Below are 19,330 nucleotides of genomic sequence, written 5' to 3'. Positions count from 1 at the left end.
CCAATAGTACAGAATCCTTAAAAAAATGTCTGGATCCAGACGATGATCTGGATCAGTCCCAAAATCTAATCAGTTCTTCCTTATGCCATTTCTGACATTTCCTGAAAATTTCATGAAAATCCATCTGCAATGATTTGAGTTATGTTGCTAAAAAACAAACTAGCTAACAAACCCATTACATAACCTCCTTGGCGGAGGTAATCAAGTCTTTTCAGCACTCAGCATCCTGAGTGCAAAAACAACCTCTGTTTTATTGTCGCTGTGCAAACAGCACTCTCTACTGGAAATCAAAATCCCGATCAGGCACAGCTATGATATCGGCTTTGTCAACAACAATGGCGGCCCCTGCAAGAATAAAGTACCTTGGTCAAAAACTGCTGCTTTTGGATTTCTTCACTATATTTGTACTTTTTCTGTTTATTAGGCACACAGAGATGCACTATATCAGGGTGTCAAACTCAATCACAGCAGGGGCCGGATTCTGGATTCAGGACTAACCTGAGGGCCTAACAGGGTCACCTTTTAACCAGAAACTGTCATTTGCACCAGTAAAAAAAAAAAAAAAAAAATGGGGAAAACTGAGTGGTCATGATAAATGGTTGTCGGATTTTAAAAAGTCAAAATTACAAGTTTAATGGCTGAAAATCTGAGATGATAGTCAAACTTATTAGTTCAAACAGTCAAAACACAAAATTCAAAGTCAAAATAATGATTTTAAAGGGCAAATAGACAGAATATGAGATAGAATATCAAAGTTGGGAGTTTTAAGAGTGGAAGTATTACATAAGATTCAAAACCATAAGTTTAAAAGGTAAAAACATGAGTTATAATTTTGAATTGTGAGTCTAAAAGGTCAAAATGTGGGACTTAAGAGTCAAAGTTAGGAGATGAAAAGGTCAAAAGGTGAAATTAAATTTGAAACAGTGAGTTGAAAAGGTCCAAATATGACTTTAAATTTACAACTGTGAATTTTAAAGGTTGAATTTTGACTTAAAAAGTCAAAATTGTGAATTTAAAAGGGCAAAATATGAAATAAAAAGTCAATAAATTTGATTGTGAAATGCAAAATTGAAAACATGAAATGAAAACAAATTGATTCATTTTCCACATTCCCGACTTTTTATCTAAATGGTTTTACACTTTACTTTTTCAGCTTTTAAATGTTAAGTTTACATGTTTATACTTGAGTAAATCTGCAGACCTCATACCAGTGGGCCAATTAAAAATAGAAATATAATATGATCTTACAGGCCGGGTACAACAGTATCACGGGCTGGATCTTACCCACGGGCCTTGAGTTTGACACCCCTGCATTATATGGACAAAAGTATTTGGCTGCCTGACCATTAAAGGGACTGTGAGGACATTGTTTTTAAATACATGTACTTTAATATCAAACCATGTCCCTATAGTCCTTACTTTGTGCACTGGGGCACAGTCATGTTGGAATAGAAAAGGACCTTACCCAAACTGTTGCCACAGCGTTGGAAGCGTAGCATTGTCCAAAGTGTCACTACTCCACTCTGTGCTTGGATTGGTACTTGGTGATGAAAGGCTTGCATGCTTCTCGACCGTGAAAACCCATTGTACCACACAGTTTTTATGCTTACATTAATGTCAGTGGAAGTTCAGAACTCTTCAGCTATAGAATCAGCAGGGTGCTGGCAAATTTACACACCATGCTCCTTAGCAGTGGTTGACCCCGCTCTGTGGTTTTGGGTGATCTTCCACTTTGTGGCTGAAATGTTGTTGTTCATAAATTCTTCCATTGTCCAAAATACTGGAGGCCGCTGTGTTCTTGGGAACTTTCAGTGCAGCAGCATTTTTTGGCCTTACCCAGATCTGTGCCTGTCAACGATCCTGTCTGTGAGCTCTGCAGGCAGGTCCTCATGGCGTTTTGCTCTGATATTGTCAGCTGTGAGGCCTTCTATGAAGAGGTGTGTGCCTAATCAGATTAATTCATCACTCCAGTGAAGGTGTAGAAACATCTCAGCAAAGATGAAGAGAAGTGGGAGAAACCTGAGCTAGTTCAAGTTTTGTTGCAAAGGGTCTGACTTCTAATGTAAGAGCTGTATTTCAGTTTTTAATTTTTAATTAATTTTACAGAGAAAAAATCTAAAATTCTGTTTTCACTTTCTCACGACGGGGAATCGAGTGTAGATTAAGAAGAATAAAAATCATTTTTGACTATAGCATCAGGCTGCAACATCAGGAAACTAAAAGAAGTGATGGGGTCTGAATAAATTCTGAATGTGCTGTATATTTAGCATAGAAGTAGTACTTTTTATATTAGTACAATCAGGGGCATAGCTAGGGATTTTCAGCCCCCAGAAAGAATATTACACAAGGCCCCCCTTAACTGGCTAGCCAAGCAACAAATGTTTCATTTTTACAAATATCTATGCATTTAAATGTATTTCTGAACCATAATTTCCCAATGTAAGAGCAATATTTTTACTTTGGTTGAATTACATTCACTTGCATTATTCTGTGGTGCTGGACTATACCATCTGTACATTTTTAGGGGAGGAGCAAGCCCCTCAGTATTTTATTTTACTCTTTTTGATACAAATTTCAGTCTGTCGGCCAATTCACTGACTTGCTTTTAATTCAATAATGACACTAATTACTGAGAAAAAAACAATCAAAAACACGCTTTTCATTGTGGGCTTCTCAAGGGCCCTGCCCTACTGGGGGCCCGGGTAATCTGGGTAATCAAATGTTTATGCACGACACAAAATAATTTTGCATTTTACCATTCCGGCCAGGGTTAGTTAGGTTCAAGTCCAGGCTGCGACCCCTTCCCCACATCTCAATAATAATCTCTCATCCTTGTTTCTGATTCCATCCTATGGTGGCGTATTGCATTCACATGAAAATAAAAAAATCCTCCTATCTCGTAAAAACAGGAATTTATTTAGTTTTGATTTTCCTGTTTTTATGGGATACTATCTCGTAACAACAGGATTTTATTTATTTTCAGCTTTTTTTCTTTCTTTTTACATCTTAACTTATCAAGCTTTAATGTAATATTTTTGCACTGTTCTTATGTTTCTGTATTTATTCTTGTCTGCCTCTTTTGTTTGATTTTGTTTTTAATCGAAGAGAAAGCCGCACAGAATTTCATGGTACTTGTGTATAATGACAATAAAAAAGCTCATTCATTGATTTTCCTGTTTTTATGAAATACTACCTTGTAAAAACAGGAATTTATTTATTTTTGATTTTCCTGTTTTATCTAAAAAAAAACAAACAAAAAAAAAAAAAAACAGGAAAATCAAAAATAAATAAGTTCCTGCTTTTATGAGATAGTATCTCATAAAAACAGGAGGATTTTTTTTTTATTTTCAAGTGAATACCATACGCCACCATCCACTGTCCTCCTCTTGAAAATATAAAATCATGAAAAGCCCTAAATATATCTAAGAAAAAAAATTATCTGGCTTCAGAAACTCTCTTGATTGGTGTTGTGAAATCTTCTTTGCATTGACACTCAGGGCCACCGTATACTAACCTGCACGTGCGCCTAAAACACATGAAAGCGCACGGGCATGAACGCCTACATCCTTCAACATTAAAACACAGAGACAAAAATACACCCCTAAACCAAAATTCTCCCTCAAAGGGACACGAGATTATTTGTATTCTGCATATTTTATTCAACCATCAAAATAATGGGATAAAAACACAGACTTCCTTGTCCCCCGGGCTGCGTCAGCCGCCATTGACGTCAGGTGGAGAATCTCCCACTCTGGAGGTGGGAGCAGGAGTCACCATTACCTATCCTGTGGCTAAAAACCAGGGCCAGGTCCAATGAAATGTGCCAGGAGAAGGAGCAGCCCCCTCCTCATGCTAAGTGACAGGCCATTGTTTGCCGGGTTGTGGTCAAACCTCTCTGTCACAGGGAGCAAAGGAGGAGCCACGAGTTTAACTAGCACGAGACAAACCAATACCAAACGTCAAATCCATGCGTAGATTCCACGTTTGGACTCGTGAATCATCTCTTTATTGACGGCCTGTAAGGGTGATTTAGAATGACTCCAGGTTGGGTTTACCCCAAACCTGGCCCCCTTAGGTTGATGATGCATGGACACAGAGAGGTGGAGGGATCATTACAGGATGCTGCTGCTGCGGTCTCAGTCCTGCAGACTCCCCCTGCACAGGGCAGAATGCTGAAACGCGTAGTAACGGAGCGGCGCTTGGCCGACCGATGATGCTATTTTTAACTCCCATACTCTACATGCCTGGCGCTGCGGGTTTCTGTGCTCAGGGTAGCCTTACTACTGTACGGCAGGCCAAACATAAACACAGGACAGCTTCCAGGGCTGTATCCAGCAAAGACGTACGATCCACGTCAGATTAGGAGACGTGTGTGTTTATCAGTGGCTCTTTAAGAATGAGAGGATGGCTCATTCTGGAAAGATGCAACCTGTAGGATTTTCACAGATTCCTCTTCTTTAATATTCTTTGGTTCAATTTCATCTTTAAAGATTTTTTTTAAACATTCAGATCTTGTATGAGGACATTCCCTGGAATTTAATCAGACAGGATCATCATTTTACATTGATTTTTATTAAATGCATGACTTTAAAAAGAAATATGGTGGATGGAGTTGAAGTTGCACAATAGGCAAACGTCATAAAGCAGCTACCTGGAGTCTTGTAATCCACTGGACTTCACAATTAACAAAATATATATATTAGAAGATGATGAAAAAGTTCATGTTTTCCCTTGTGATTTAACTCAAGAAGTGAAACTTCCATATTCTACGTTCATCTCATACAAAATGAAATACACTATATTGCCAAAAGTATTCACTCACCCATCCAAATAATGTAAATCAGGTGTTCCAATCACTTCCATGTCCACAGGTGTATAAAATCATCACCTAGGCATGCAGACAGTTTCTACAAACATTTGTGAAAGAATGGCTCGCTCTCAGGAGCTCAGTGAATTCCAGCGTGGTACTGTGATAGTATGCCACCTGTGCAACAAGTCCAGTGGTGAAATTTCCTGGCTCCTAAATATTCCACAGTCAACTGTCAGTGGTATTATAACAAAGTGGAAGTGATTGGGAACGACAGCAACTCAGCCACCAAGTGGTAGGCCACGTAAAATGATGGAGCGGGGTCAGCGCTGAGGTTGCCAACTTTCTGCAGAGTCAATGGCTACAGACCTCCAAACTTCACATGGCCTACAGATTAGCTCAAGAACAGTGGTAAAGAGCTTCATGGAATGGGTTTCCATGGCCGAGCAGCTGCATCCAAGCCATACATCACCAAGTGAATCACAAAGCGTTGGATGCAGTGGTGTAAAGCACGCCGCCACTGGACTCTAGAGCAGTGGAGGCGCCTTCTCTGGAGTGACGAATCGCGCTTCTCCATCTGGCAATCTGATGGATGAGTCGGGGTTTGGTGGTTGCCAGGAGAACGGTACTTGTCTGACTGCATTGTGCCAAGTGTAAAGTTTGGTGGAGGGGGGATTATGGTGTGGGCTTGATTTTTAGGAGCTGGGCTTGGCCCCTTAGTTCCAGTGAAAGGAACTCTGAATGCTTCAGCATACCAAGAGGTTTAGGACAATTCCATGCCCCCAACTTTGTGGGAACAGTTTGGGGATGGCCCCTTCCTGTTCCAACATGACTGTGCACCAGTGCACAAAGCAAGGTCCATAAAGACATGGAGGAGAGAGTTTGGTGTGGATGAACTTGACTGGCCTGCACAGAGTCCTGACCTCAACCCCATAGAACACCTCTGGGATGAATTAGAGCAGAGACTGAGAGCCAATTCTTTTCTTTAAGTTCACTGTCAGGAAAAACCTTTGCAAGACATTTCAAGTTTATAATTTGGTTCTGGTGTAAAAACAGGCCTGCAACTTCAGTGGAAAAGCAGCGTGCTGAGAGATAAAGTGGTTCTACTATGGAGCTGTCCATCGTACTAGCAAACTTCAGCGCTCAGATCAGACTTTTAATCAGGGAACAAACTGCAATACAATAAAACTCAAAGAAACATACAGTTCTAACCACACATTTGATAATGGAAGAAACCTTGTGAGTAAAGAGAACAGGGACATTTTGTGACTGGCAGTAAAGTAGAGCCACTACTTTCTTCTTAACACCAAACTTGAAAGAAACTACAGTAAAATTCATGTTGATACAGCCTCACCTAAGCCTAATCATGATCTCTAATAGTCCCGTGAGCTATTACTGCATGTATTAGGATGAACTCAAATGTAAACATAGAGGAAGAAAACAAATGAATGCTTCTACTTCAGTGTTCTCCTTCAGTTTAAAGACTTTGAGTTCTGACATAAAGATCAGCATTAAAGCCGACCAGCCATAGTGCACTTTTAAGTTAAAACATCTACGATGACATCAAATGAAGGGGGCACGTCCACATTTATTCAAGCCACAATTCCAAAAATGTTGGGACACTGTGTGAACTTTAAATATTTTAAGAACACGGCAATTTGCAAATAATTTTTAGTTTGGAATCAGTTGAATGCAGCATAAAGACAAGCTATTTAATTCTCAAACTGATTAACATTACATTTTATTAAATTCTGTTGCTTGATTAAAACAATTAAAAAAGTTAATCACAGAATTGTTTTTCATAGTTTAAGTGTATTTTTATTTTTTTAGATTTTTAAAGGTTGTTATTGTCAAGTGTTTCATTTTTATTCTTTTAATTCTATGTACAGCACTAGGGCACATTAGTGGTAAGTTTTTTTCATATTTTATTACTGGTGAAATTAGGTTGACGGTTTCTGGTTAAAAATGTGACCCTGTTAGGCCCTCAGGTTAGACCTGATCCAGAATCTGGCCCTGCTGTGACTGAGTTTGACACCCCTACTCTATAGTTTGGTGGAAAGACAAAATAAGGTCAAACATTTAAACTAAAGTGTCCTTAGCTGAGTAGTGCTTGAGTTAAAAAGCTATGATTCAGTCTGTCACACCTATTGTAGATCCCTCAAACATAAACACACATTCACACTCTATTTATTGAAGTTTCTCATCAAAAACTACATTTTTGAGTGACATTTGAACACATACAGACATATATTATTGTTATAATATATATTATGTTATTATGGACATACAGAACACAGTCGTCTAATTTACTGAGGTTACCTGAACGCATCGTATTTTCCGTCTTCAGCTTGTAAAGTTCACTAAATAACTTCTTTTTTGCTGATTCCACCGTGGATTTCTACACTGGATTAATATTGATAACAAACAGGACTGTCTCAAAGTTTTGGAGCTTTTCAGCATTTATCTGAGCAGCTGAAGAAGAAAACTGTCCTGAAGCAGCTGAACAGAGCGGTATGACCGTGGCTTGATCCCGTGTTGTTGTTAGCGTCTTTGCTAACATTAGCAAAGATGTGCTTTGTCTGAAGGTGGAACTCCAGACTCGTTGTGCTTCGGTGTGAAGACAGTTCATCACTGCAGCATGTACCCACAGCTTTGGTTTTATCTTAACTAACAAGAAAATCACCGTTAAGCAGACCTGGGTCTGTCTCCTCACTCCTCACTGCTGGCTGTGTCTGACCCTGCCTTCACCTCTTCAACTCCAGGCATGTAAACATCCACGCTGGAGGACTACGGGAGCAAGCTGTGGTCAAACTTAGTCATATGATTAAATTGCGTTATTATTTTTTAACGCGTTAAGGTTTCAGGATAATCACAGGCGTTAACGCGTTGATGCTAACAGCCCTAGTTTTAATATAAAATTCTGAATTAGATGCCAAAAACATCAAACCATGATGATGATGATGACAGTGTAAAAAAGAATAATCCTGAAAGGCTCAGTTGGTCGCAATCAATGATGGTGTGAGGTGGGAGGAAAGATCGAGAAAATCTGAGGGGAATCTCTGCACATAAGGGGCAAGGCTGAAAACCCGCACTGAGTGGCCGTGACGTCCCATCCTTCAGGCTGCCCTGCTTTTAAGCCAGAACTATTCTGTGATATTACAATGTTGGCTAGGGCAGTGGTTCTCAGCCTTGGGGTCAGGACCCCCTTTGGGGTCGCGAGACACAAAGAGGGGGTCTCCAGATTCCCTTAAAAAAAAACTAACAATATTTTTAGAATTCCACTGTTGCCACTTTACACCAATTTTGCCAAATTTTAACTTGTTTTCATGACATTTTTCACACAAATTGTAACATATTTTTGTAATTTAACTCTTATTTTTACCATTTAACACCTATTTTTGTCAGTTTTAAACCCTTTCCACCACATTTTTCTGCCTGTTTTTGCCATTTCTAAACCAATTCTTGCCACATAAGCCCAATGTTGCCTCTATTGACACTTGATTCCCACTATTAACCCCATTTTACCACTTTTTATGCCCAATTTTTTCCATTTTAACCTTATTTCACTGTCTGATATGCCTATTTTTGCCAGTTTCACCAATTTCTGCCAATATCTGCCTACTTTTTCTTTCTCAGTTAGCACTATTTTGCCAGTTCATATTGATTTTCTTCCCATCTCACCAGATTTCCAACTATATTTGCCAATTTAAAGCCTTTTCAGCCGCGTTTTAATGCCTTTTTACTACTATTTTTGCCACTGTAACCCATTTTTGCCTTTTTGCCACTTCTAACCCATTTCTGCTACTTTTAAAATCCAATTTCTCCACCTTTTCCAACATTTTTAATCAATATTTTAAATTTTAACCCATTTTTCTTCTGTTTTTTTTTTTTTTTACAAAATAGATTTAATTATTTAAGAAGGCTATATACTACACAAATGATTTAAAAGGAGATTTCTTCCATTGATAAGAGTGGTTATTTTTTCAGGTTAAATATAAAATAAGAATATCACAGCTTAACTTTACAATGGACCAGGATTGTGCTGACCTCCATGGGCCCTCAGTTTGTCTGGGCCCCAGAAAGCCCTCCTCTTTATCTCCCCTTATGGACGGCCTGGTCCCCACATGACTTTTCTTGAATGTTCATGACTGTGCTCAACCACCTTCAGGTACAGTGGGGGTCCCCGGTCTCTGGCACCTTTATTTTGGGGGTCATGGGCTGAAAAGGTTGAGAACCCCTGAGCTAGGGGATACTTTAGAAAGCCACCATCCTTTAACACTGTATGCTGCTTCATCTACAAATGTAAGTTAAGACTCTACTATGCAAAGTGAAAGTCGTATATCAACAACATCCAGAAGCACTATTAACATCTCTGGACCTCAGCTCATCTAAGATGGACTGGTCTAAACTGGAAAGGTGGGCTCATGAGTCCTGTTTCAAACTGTTTTGGATTATAACAGCCGCCGAGTCCTCAGAGCTAAAGAGAAAAGTACCATCCAGATTATTAATGGAAAGTACAAAAGCCAGCATCTGTAGTGGTGCAGAGGTGTATTAGTGCCCATGGCATGGGTAACCTGCACATCTCTAAAGGCACCATTGATACTGAGAGGTATGAACAGGTTCTGGAGCAACATACTTCCATCCAGACGTCTTCCTCCGGGGCATCCATGCTGATTTCAGCGACACACAGCTACATTCTGCACAAGTTGTAACAACATGGCTGATCTGAATGCAGTCGTTCCCTGAAAACAATCGATGCATTATGAAACAGAGTACACAGATGGAAATCCTGCATTCTTTAGCAAATTAGGACATGCATCAAGGTTATTACAGTTTAACTAAACTAAACTAAAACTAAAATACACTTACAAAACTAACTAAAAAAATAGAAATGGAGACGGAATATCCTTACTTTTAGTCTTTGACACAACCATACTGACTGGCACCAACACCCAAGTCTAAGGAGTGTAAAATTGGCTGATCTGATTGGTTAAGACTTCACACAGTGGTAGTTTCACGTCTGGAGTTGTATTCAAACATCATCTTTAAATAAATAAAAGACAAGTGAAGAGTGGCCTATTTTAAATTTTTTTTTTTAAAGATGTATGATGTTCACTTAGCCCCGACATCTATCTGTAAAAACTAAAACTAATAAAAACTAAACTAAAACAAAGCGTTTTTTGCAAAATAAAAACTAAACTAACAAACCAGCAGTCAAAACTAATAAAAACTAAACTGAAATCGAACACAGAAAGTGAAAACAAAATAAAAATAGAAGCTAATGAAAAATCCCAAACTATTATAACCTTGATTCTCAGGCAGGAAAACACTAGAAGTCGAAAGAAAATCATATTTTCAATACATAATCAAGTGATAACCATGTGTTTGTCACACATTGTATTTGCTAATAATGGCCGACAATTCCGTTTCTGTAAAATGAATCGAACATTAAACAGATCCAGACATTTTTTTTTTAATCACATTTGTTTCTGGGGGGATTTAAATAGCTCTATAGATTTGAAAAAAAGATACCTAATATATATCAACATATTTTCTATGGAAGCGTAGTGTTGTCATACGAAAAAAATAAAAGGTCTCAGTATCACGTAATTGCGTGAAGAGTTTATTGTTATAACAATATTTTCACATTTTAGTGATATATTTTTCACGTTATAACATGAAAATAGCACGTTATTTCAACATATATATTTTCACATTATAACGTGAAAATGTTGTAAATGTTAAGGTGTTGATGTTCATGTCATTAAAGAGTTTTGTTTTATGAGTATGGGAGGGAGAGCAGAGGGGGCGTGTATGTGTGTGTGAGAGGAAAGAGGGAAGAGAGGGAGTATTGAGAGACGGGACAGATCTGTTTTCTGGACTGTTGCTTGATTTTTCCCTGTGAGTTCAGTGTGAGTTGTGGCTGTGACAGCAGCTCTTTCTTTATTATTGTTGTTAAATAAAACACCTGAAAGTGAACCGATGTCTTCGGCTGACTGTCCTGCAGTTAGGGGCATTACAATATATATCATGAAATAACATGATAATTTCACGTTATACCGTGAAAAAAATATGTATCTTGAAATAACGTGACAATTTCACATTATAACAAGAAAATATATATATCTTGAAATAACATGTAAATTTCACGTTATAATGTGAAATTATATATCTTGTAATAACATGATTTCACGTTATAACGTGAAAATATATATCTTGAAATAACGTGAAAATTTCGCGTTATAACGTTAAATTTTATCTTGAAATAACATGATAATTTCATGTTATAAAGTGAAAATATATATATCTTGAAATAATGTGAAAATTTCACGTTATAACATGAAATTATTTATCTTGAAATAACGTGATAACTTCATGTTATAACATGAAATTATATATCTTGAAATAACGTGATAATTTCATGTTATAAAGTGAAAATATATATATCTTGAAATAATGTGAAAATTTCACGTTATAACATGAAATTATTTATCTTGAAATAACGTGATAACTTCATGATGTAACATGAAAATATTGATATAATGTGAAAATTTTACATTATAACGTGAAATTATATATCTTGAAATAACATAATTTCACGTTATAACATGAAAAAATATATACCTTGAAATGATGTGAAAATTTCACGTTATAACATGAAATCATATAACTTGAATAACGTGATAATTTCATGTTATAATGTGAAAATATATATTGTTAAAACGGGAAAATTATATTGTCATAGCAATAAACTTTTCACATAATTAGGTGATTCAGAGCCATTTTATTTTTTTGCATGTGACAGCTCTACGCTTCTGCAATACACCCCCCCCCCCGAGTTGAATTACGTCACGGGGGCTGCATGGGAAGATGTAGGGGCCTTTATGTGGCCCTCAGGCCACCAGTTGGTCATCCCTAGCCTTTTACCCTGTGCCAAAGAAATCCAACACAGCTGTCAGTCTGATTAGCCTGATCCTTCTTAGAAATTAAACTGATGAATTATCAAAAAAAAACAAAAACAAAAAAAAAAAACTATGTGCTGAAAAATAAAGGAATTTTTCCCACGCACACACACACACACACACAAAAAAAAAACGGAACCAAGCAAACATGTTGACTTTAACGGCAGACTGGGCATTTGATCACATGGTGTGACTTCCGGTGTAGGTACCACACACCCTGGGATGTCAGCTGTGCTCGGGCTCCTGGGTCTAACAGTGACGTTACACATTATGATTGGCTGTACTTTAGTATGTGTCTGTAGCACATATCTACCATACCATACGTACCTACACTGGAGCTTTTAGAGACCGCCTGAAGTGGACACAGACAACTTTCTGCACTTCCACCTAAGCTTCATTTTCAACAGACTGGAACTGCTTAAATCTAAAAAAAAAAACGCTATGTCCCAATCACAGTTTTTCAGATTTTTAACCTGACAGACCTCTGATGCCATCTACTTATAACAGTACAGTGTTATAGTACTACAATTTTTCTATTTCTATCCAGTTTTCTGTAATTTTCTCCTAATATAAAGAAAATTGTCTGCATTTTTATAAGCTGATTAAAATAGGGTCCAATGTTATTCTGCGGCAGTCACTATCTAATATCTGACAAAAAAATATAACAAGAAATTCAGATATCTGTTAAAATACACAATGAAAGGCAGTCTCATTCATACAAACCAATGTTCTTCCCTGCGTGTTGATATCTCGGTGCACTCTGAGTCTCTGTGACTTTAAAATAGTCATCTCCTATCATGTCGACGTAGGATATTCACTATTATTATGTAATATCTTGCTGCAACATCCATTCAGTGTTTCTATATTCAGCTGCGGTGAGCCAAATATATCTGTCACACGCTGTGAGGTGCAATAACAAATTTGAACATGGAAATGGGCATTAAAAGTTTTGCTTCAGAACAAATGAAAACATGGCCAACTTGGTCCAATGTTTCTCAACCTAAAATGACTTAATGGGATCGATTCAGCAGCAAATTTAGGCTGCAGATAAATCCACAGCTGCAGAAATGTGTAGATATGTGTCTGAGCTTAACAGGAGGAGCTAATATTTACCTAGACAAACCCTTTATTTAATCGTATAAACACGAGAAGCTCTACAGTATTATGTATTTTCTGCACAAGAACTGTGGAAGAGCATTTCATAAATACTACAAGATAAAATAAATGCAATAGAGCCTGTTGCCTGATCAGTATTAAACTTGCAATGGCATGTAACAAGTGCATGTAAAGAAGCATCCAGCAAATACAATAATGATGTACGCTTATACAAAGGCATTAAATTATATGCAGCATAGAAGTATATAAAGGGTTTATGTGTCTAGCTACTGCACTAAAAACATCCACTTGCATATGCAAAAGCATGTGCATTAAATAAAGTGCATTATTGAAATAGGTAAAAGGTGCATGTAAGTTTGTGTCTAGCTAATGCAATAACAACATAAGCTGCGTCAGCTGCAGCAGACTTAACAAAAGACTCCCATTGAGTATACTATCACTCTGAAAACACTCAATGGGAACAGCATCACACACACACACCCATTCAATGCAGAGTCTCTGTGGTGTGCCAACTCACATGCCTATTACATAACAGGGCTCCTACTCCCAGGCCTAACGCCCCTGACAAATCCATGCACGCTTTGCTGCACATGAGCTATTTATACACTGCACCCAAGACAGGGCTGCTCAAAAATACCACTCCAGTCAATTATTCATTGAGAAACATTCCAAAACAGAGCGGGGAGCGGGTTCAGCTGCACAGGAATAGACCACGGGGCTAACAATAAATAATGTCTGTTAGCATTGCAGCAGCTCCGTTTGTCCTCAGTGGTTCACAATCTGCAGGAACACAGCGGGAACTTGCAGCAGCAGATCTGCCCTCTCATGTGTTGTGCTTGTATTTATAGGAGTCTGTGCATACACTTCAGCTCCTCTGCAACCATCTTGTTCCTTTACAGGAGTCTAAAAATAGCAGCAAGCTCGCTGCTTGTGCCATTTTTAGTTCTTGCAATTTAAAGGGAAAAAAGGCAGCGGGGGGGCATTTTGCAGGATACTATGTGGAAGCATTTTTTTTTTGGGATGTGAATGGACACTCTGTTCCATCTTTGTTCCAAGATGCGCCACGATGCATCTGCATCTGAGCAAAATATACTGCCCTAAACAAACCCTAGGATTTGAACACATCTCTTCCACTTTCTTATTTTTACAGAGGCGGCATGTAAAACTAAAGCATTTTCAAGCTGCAGTACAAAGTTCTGGATATTCATTAATCTCGTGACAGCAGCTATAGATAAAGTATGAATAACTGGATTTTTAAATTTTGTCACTACACCAAAGCATGAGAACAAGTGTCAAAATTTAACACATTTTTACCAAAAGCTTTGGCCTTTAGTGCACAACACTGGTCATTAGGACTGTCAGAATTACTTGCAGATTAAACAAGATTTAGAAATAGAGCATTCATTTCTTTCACTGCAATTAATATGCTTTATTGTCCTTTTTAGCACACTCTGGTTAAGCCAGAGCAATGTCATCAAGCATTTATTTATGGGCTAAGGCAGAGATACTCAACGTGTGGCTCTTTTATGTCTTGATTTGAAATATTATTTCCCCAGAAAACCTCAGAAAAGGGAAACTTTGACCTCAGAAATTATCACATGAATCAGTTTGTTTCCCAGACTTAACAGAAGGCTTTAATTGTCAAACCTAATTGTCCCATTTATCCCATTTTTGCCTTTTTTCACCATTTTTTGCCACTTTTCAACCAATTAAGCTATTTTTCCCATTAAACACCACTATTTGCCCATTTTTGCCACTTCTTTTTAACACTTTTGCCCAATTTTTGCCCTTTTCACCATTTTTCTGCCACTTCTTGCCCATTTAAGATGCCTTTTGCCATTAAGTACCCCTTTGATCCTACTTTTTTGCCCATTTTGCCCCTTTCACCATATTCTCACCACTTTTTGCCCATTTAAGCTATCTTTCACCATTAAAAACCACTTGTTTCCTCTTTTTCTGCCCATTGTTGCAACTTCTTCAAGCCACTTTTATCTCATTTTTGCCCCTTTTCACCATTTTTTATCCATTTCAGCTAGCTTTTTCCACTTGTTTCCTATTTTTTGCCCTAATTTGCCACTCTTGACTGCTTTTTGCCCATTTTTTGCTGCTTTTGGACCATTTTAACCACCGTTAACTTATTTCTATTGCTACTTCAAGCCGTTTTTGCCACTGTTCACCACTTAGATTGTGGCTATTGCAAATGTATTTTTCAACAATTTGGCTCTTTTTTTGAGTAACTGGGCAAAAGACTTGTTTATTACTACAGCTGTTTGCTGGTTCAGTGAGTAGAATATGTATAAAAATAAAAAAAATAAGACTATTTGATTTCAAGATGGGCTGCACGGCAATGCAGGGGTTAGCGCAGTTGCCCCACAGCAAGAAGGTCCCTAGTTTGCTTCCCAGTCAGGGCCTTTCTGTGTGGACTCTGCATGTTCTCCCCGTGCATACATGGGTTCTCTCCGGGTACTCTGGCTTCCTCCCACCACCAAAAACATGCTCATTAGGTTATATGATCACTCTAAATTGGCTGTAGGTGTGAATGTGAGAGTGCATGGTTGTCTGTCTCTATATGTCAGCCCTGCGATTGACTGGCGACCAGTCCAGGGCGTTCTGCCTCTCGCCAAATACGGGATAAGCGGTATAGAAAATGGATGGATGGATTTCAGAATGTTTTTTTAAAATCAGTGCTACTATTTTAGGATGAAAAATGGTCATTGATCTCTGATCAAATTCTGAGTTGTGTGAAACTGTAAGAGCACAAACAAAAGTAATATGTTGATATGCGATAAAATCTGCTTAATTCAGGGCGCTAGTAGGCCTGTGGTCATGCTGTGGTCTCTATTTTCAGGGACTGATGTCCTCCAAAAAGGTGGCTCAGGTTGACATCTGGTTTGTGGCTCCTTCCCTGCAGGTTACTCCTGGTCTTTCCCTAGTTTCTGACTCAATTTACTGTCCTGTGACTGTGTCTACAGTAAAGGCATGAAAGCCCCAAAAATGAATCTTTAAACACAAAAAATCTACAAGTGTGATCAGATGTTTCTGCGTCTTGCACAGACATGTAATCGTATTAACATTCCTGGCTGAATTGTGGTTGTATTACATCATTGTTTAGATTATTTTCAGGGGTCTTAGCCTTTTTTTTCAAAGGACAGCTGAAGAAAGACGGGAAATATGGGATGACAGAACAGGAGAAAACATGCACCAAACAGCACCAGGATCAGGATTCGAACTTCTGCCCAGTACGCTGAGGACTGTCACCTGTTGGGACTTCCATAAAGAGCAGCTTGGCTCTACTTGGTTTGACTCAGCGTGGCAGCCCAGTGTGGCAAGAGGTTTGCTTTTCCACCACAACTGAGCAACCAGGGCACATCTAGCCTGGCACACATTCCTGGACAACATGCAAAAAGATTTATTTTCTTTGCCATAAACCTTCTAATTAAGCTGATTTCCTTCAGCTAGTCATTCCCCAACGCATTTTTAGATTGCTGGGTGTTGTAGTTTGGGCTGTAGTTCATCTGCAGTCCTGCTTTCTAATTGTTCTCTTTCAAACCGAAATAGTTGGTCTATTTTTGGTTAAGTAGTTTTAATTGGGATGGTTGCTTGTCCAATGGCCCATTGCAGGTTAGCCACACCCACCAATCTTTTGTTCTTTTTGGCTGGCGACTACCAGCCCCTTTTGTTTCATTAATTTAATCTAAACTGGTTGAATTTAATGTTTTGTTATAAATAAAGCTTGAATTTTCTTTTGCAACTTTCACATGTTGTGTGTGTGTTTTGTTTTGTGTTTTTATATGGTACTGAATAGCTGTGCTTCGGTAAGCGTTGATTTGTTCAAGAGTTGGCCATTACTTCTACTTCAAAATCTCTTCTACTTTTATTGGTAATCTGGTATGTATTTCAGAGTTCAGCAGTTGCTACTGAAACACGTCTGCAAGGCATCCCCATATGAGGACACCCTAGCGTGATGTCATTGCAGCGCACTAGGGAGTTGTAACCCAGCACGGCCAAACTGGTGATGGAAAAGTAAATCAGCACGGCTTGGTTTGGATCCACCCAGCGACACACCTAAAGGAAAAGTCTTATCTGTGGGTGCATATTTTTTTTTTTTTGGCATAGCTTCACCTCCTCCACCCAAGCCTCCTCTTTCATAGCATTAAGCTTGTTGCACCCTCATATTCAGATTCATGGTACTAAGGATTAATTGCTTTTGAACACATTTTATTGTATTCAGTATGCACTGAATGAGTGTATCCATCCATATGGGGGTTTCTAGCCATGTGCTCCCTGCAAAGTCAAAGCATGCTGCTTGACTAACCCAGGGATCATCTTTTGTGCAGACCCAAGTTAAGCCGTATATCAATTTTGCAATATAATGCAAAATGCGGCAAGTCTTCCTGACTGAATTGCTGTTACATTGTTACTTCATTCTTCAGTATTTTATTCATTCAATTATCTACTAAATAATAAACCTAAAAAATTTGGAAAAAAGGTTAAGTAAAGACAGATGTAGTTAAGTTTCCATACCAGATATATCAATGTGTTAAGGATATTTCCATATGTATCATTATTATAATAAACTCTGTAGGAGTCAGTGAAATAGTATGTGCCATAAAAGGTTGGACAGTGCCACCATCAGGCCGGTTATTAAATGATAACTAGGAAGGCACCAGTTTTCAATCAGAGATAAATAAATCACAGCAGTAAGTTGCTCAAAGTAAAAATGTCACATTCTACTCCCTGATTAAAGATTTAAGGAAGTCAACTCTTAGTTCTAAATTCTCAGTGATGAAAAATAGACACAGAAAAAGAGATGAAATCCACACACTGCCTTTAATACTGTACATTTAATACAGATTCCACTTTTAGAGTTTTTTTTATAGATGGTCAATGGCAAATCCTTTTCTGCCTTGTGATTTCCTTAAGTTACGAAGCGAATGCAATAGCATATTTGAGTTTCTTTCTTTAGTATTTAAATTACCTTGGAGCAAAATCAGACAGTTTGTAGGTCCCATATAAATAGGAATGATATAGAAATTAAAAGTGCAAAAAACTGAGGATTCTCATTCATTTGATGAAGCAGGAACACTGAGGGTTTAGGTCGTTCGACTCCTTTAACCTCTGAGTTTAGAGGCAGATCCCTGACCATCTCTGCAAAAGATTTAAACAGATACTGAATACAATCTTTTCATTTTAAAAGTCCAATTACGCTACATTGAAACACAGCGCCATCGTCAGGCTCAAGAATATTATTACCCTAGGGACATCCTAGGTTTAAACATCTTTAAAAAAAAAAGTGATGAAATATTGAAGAATGACATAAAAAGATCTCTTCTTCCAATTATCCCAAATTAAAACTGAAAAACAGAAGAAAAATTAACCATAAATTGAGGATGTTGTTTAATTTCAACCCACCTCCATTTATTGCAAGTTAAGCAAACATGGGCCTTTATATCATCTTGATCTGAGATCACAAGAGGTCCAGCATTTATCAGATGGGATTATGGGTAAAATTATCTACAGTTGTACTTTTAAAAGCTTAATCTTTGGGGAGTTGGATCTTAAAAAAAGAACCCAGGTTCTCCTGATCTTGATATCTTATCTTGAACCACACTGAGGTTTCTCACACCGCTACTCTGTGTAAGTTATCTGTGGTCTTCAGATGATTTTGTTTGCATGTGTCTGCGAAAATGTTCTTTTCTGCTGTGTGCATGACCGCGGGGTACTTCTGGGATTAAATTAGCTGGTTTAGGGCTGGCGGCGTTCCCTCTTGGTGAGCAGGTAACACTGAATGGTTCTTAGTCGATCTTTGGCGGGGGCGAACTCTGGCTGCAGCTTCAAAGTGGACTCGTACCAGCGCATGGCTTTCTCAAACTCCTCCTGTCATCAAGAGACACAAAAATCACATTAAAATACGGTCATATGAAATGAATCAAAGCTTTATTTATGCCTCTACTTTGCTGTGGGAGCATTAGTTTGTTGTTTATTTGGATCCCCATAAACCTTGGCTGCTCTTTCTGGGATCAGCAACATGATAAACCTTAGGAGTCCATGATCATGCCGGTGTGACCTCCTCATGTGCTTTTGTTATCAAGTGATAGAATGTGTGGAGAGTGTTTTAAGCTCGCTTCCAGTTTTTGTTGACAACAGACCAAGTAAAACAGGAAGTATGATCATTTGAATTTCATCCAAAAATGTACAGTGTTCCATTAGGTGCAGGACTGGAGCTGATCTTTTTTTTTTTTTTCCACAACTTCAGCATTTTACGCTTTTTTAAAAATAAATATTTTTATCTTTTTTTTTTATCTGCTAGTCATTTGTTATTTAGAAAATCGAGTTGATGGTATTTGATTTATTGCAGTTGTGTTCATAAAATATTGTACGGTGAGACAGTTAAAAATATTTACATTTGTATTTTTCTACATTTAGCCTGTTTTTGGCCATCTTA

The 19,330-nt window shown here is 38.1% G+C and overlaps 1 protein-coding gene across 2 annotated transcripts in view; it reads right to left on the bottom strand.

Moving 5' to 3' along the window:
• Nucleotides 1-17,696: 17,696 nt before the first annotated feature.
• The window catches only part of ttc17 (tetratricopeptide repeat domain 17), a 32,706-nt gene continuing 31,072 nt past the window's right edge, over nucleotides 17,697-19,330 (bottom strand). For both annotated transcript variants that reach the window (XM_041791614.1, XM_041791623.1), the window contains exon 25: nucleotides 17,697-18,762. In XM_041791614.1, coding sequence (XP_041647548.1) covers nucleotides 18,631-18,762 — 132 coding nt within the window. In that variant the 3' untranslated portion in view covers nucleotides 17,697-18,630. The remainder of the gene's footprint in view (nucleotides 18,763-19,330) is intronic.

This window comes from Cheilinus undulatus, linkage group 1 (assembly GCF_018320785.1).
Source record: "Cheilinus undulatus linkage group 1, ASM1832078v1, whole genome shotgun sequence".
Classification (NCBI taxonomy): domain Eukaryota; kingdom Metazoa; phylum Chordata; class Actinopteri; order Labriformes; family Labridae; genus Cheilinus; species Cheilinus undulatus.
Note: the sequence above shows the minus strand (reverse complement) of the source record. Positions and strands in the feature narration are given on the sequence as shown.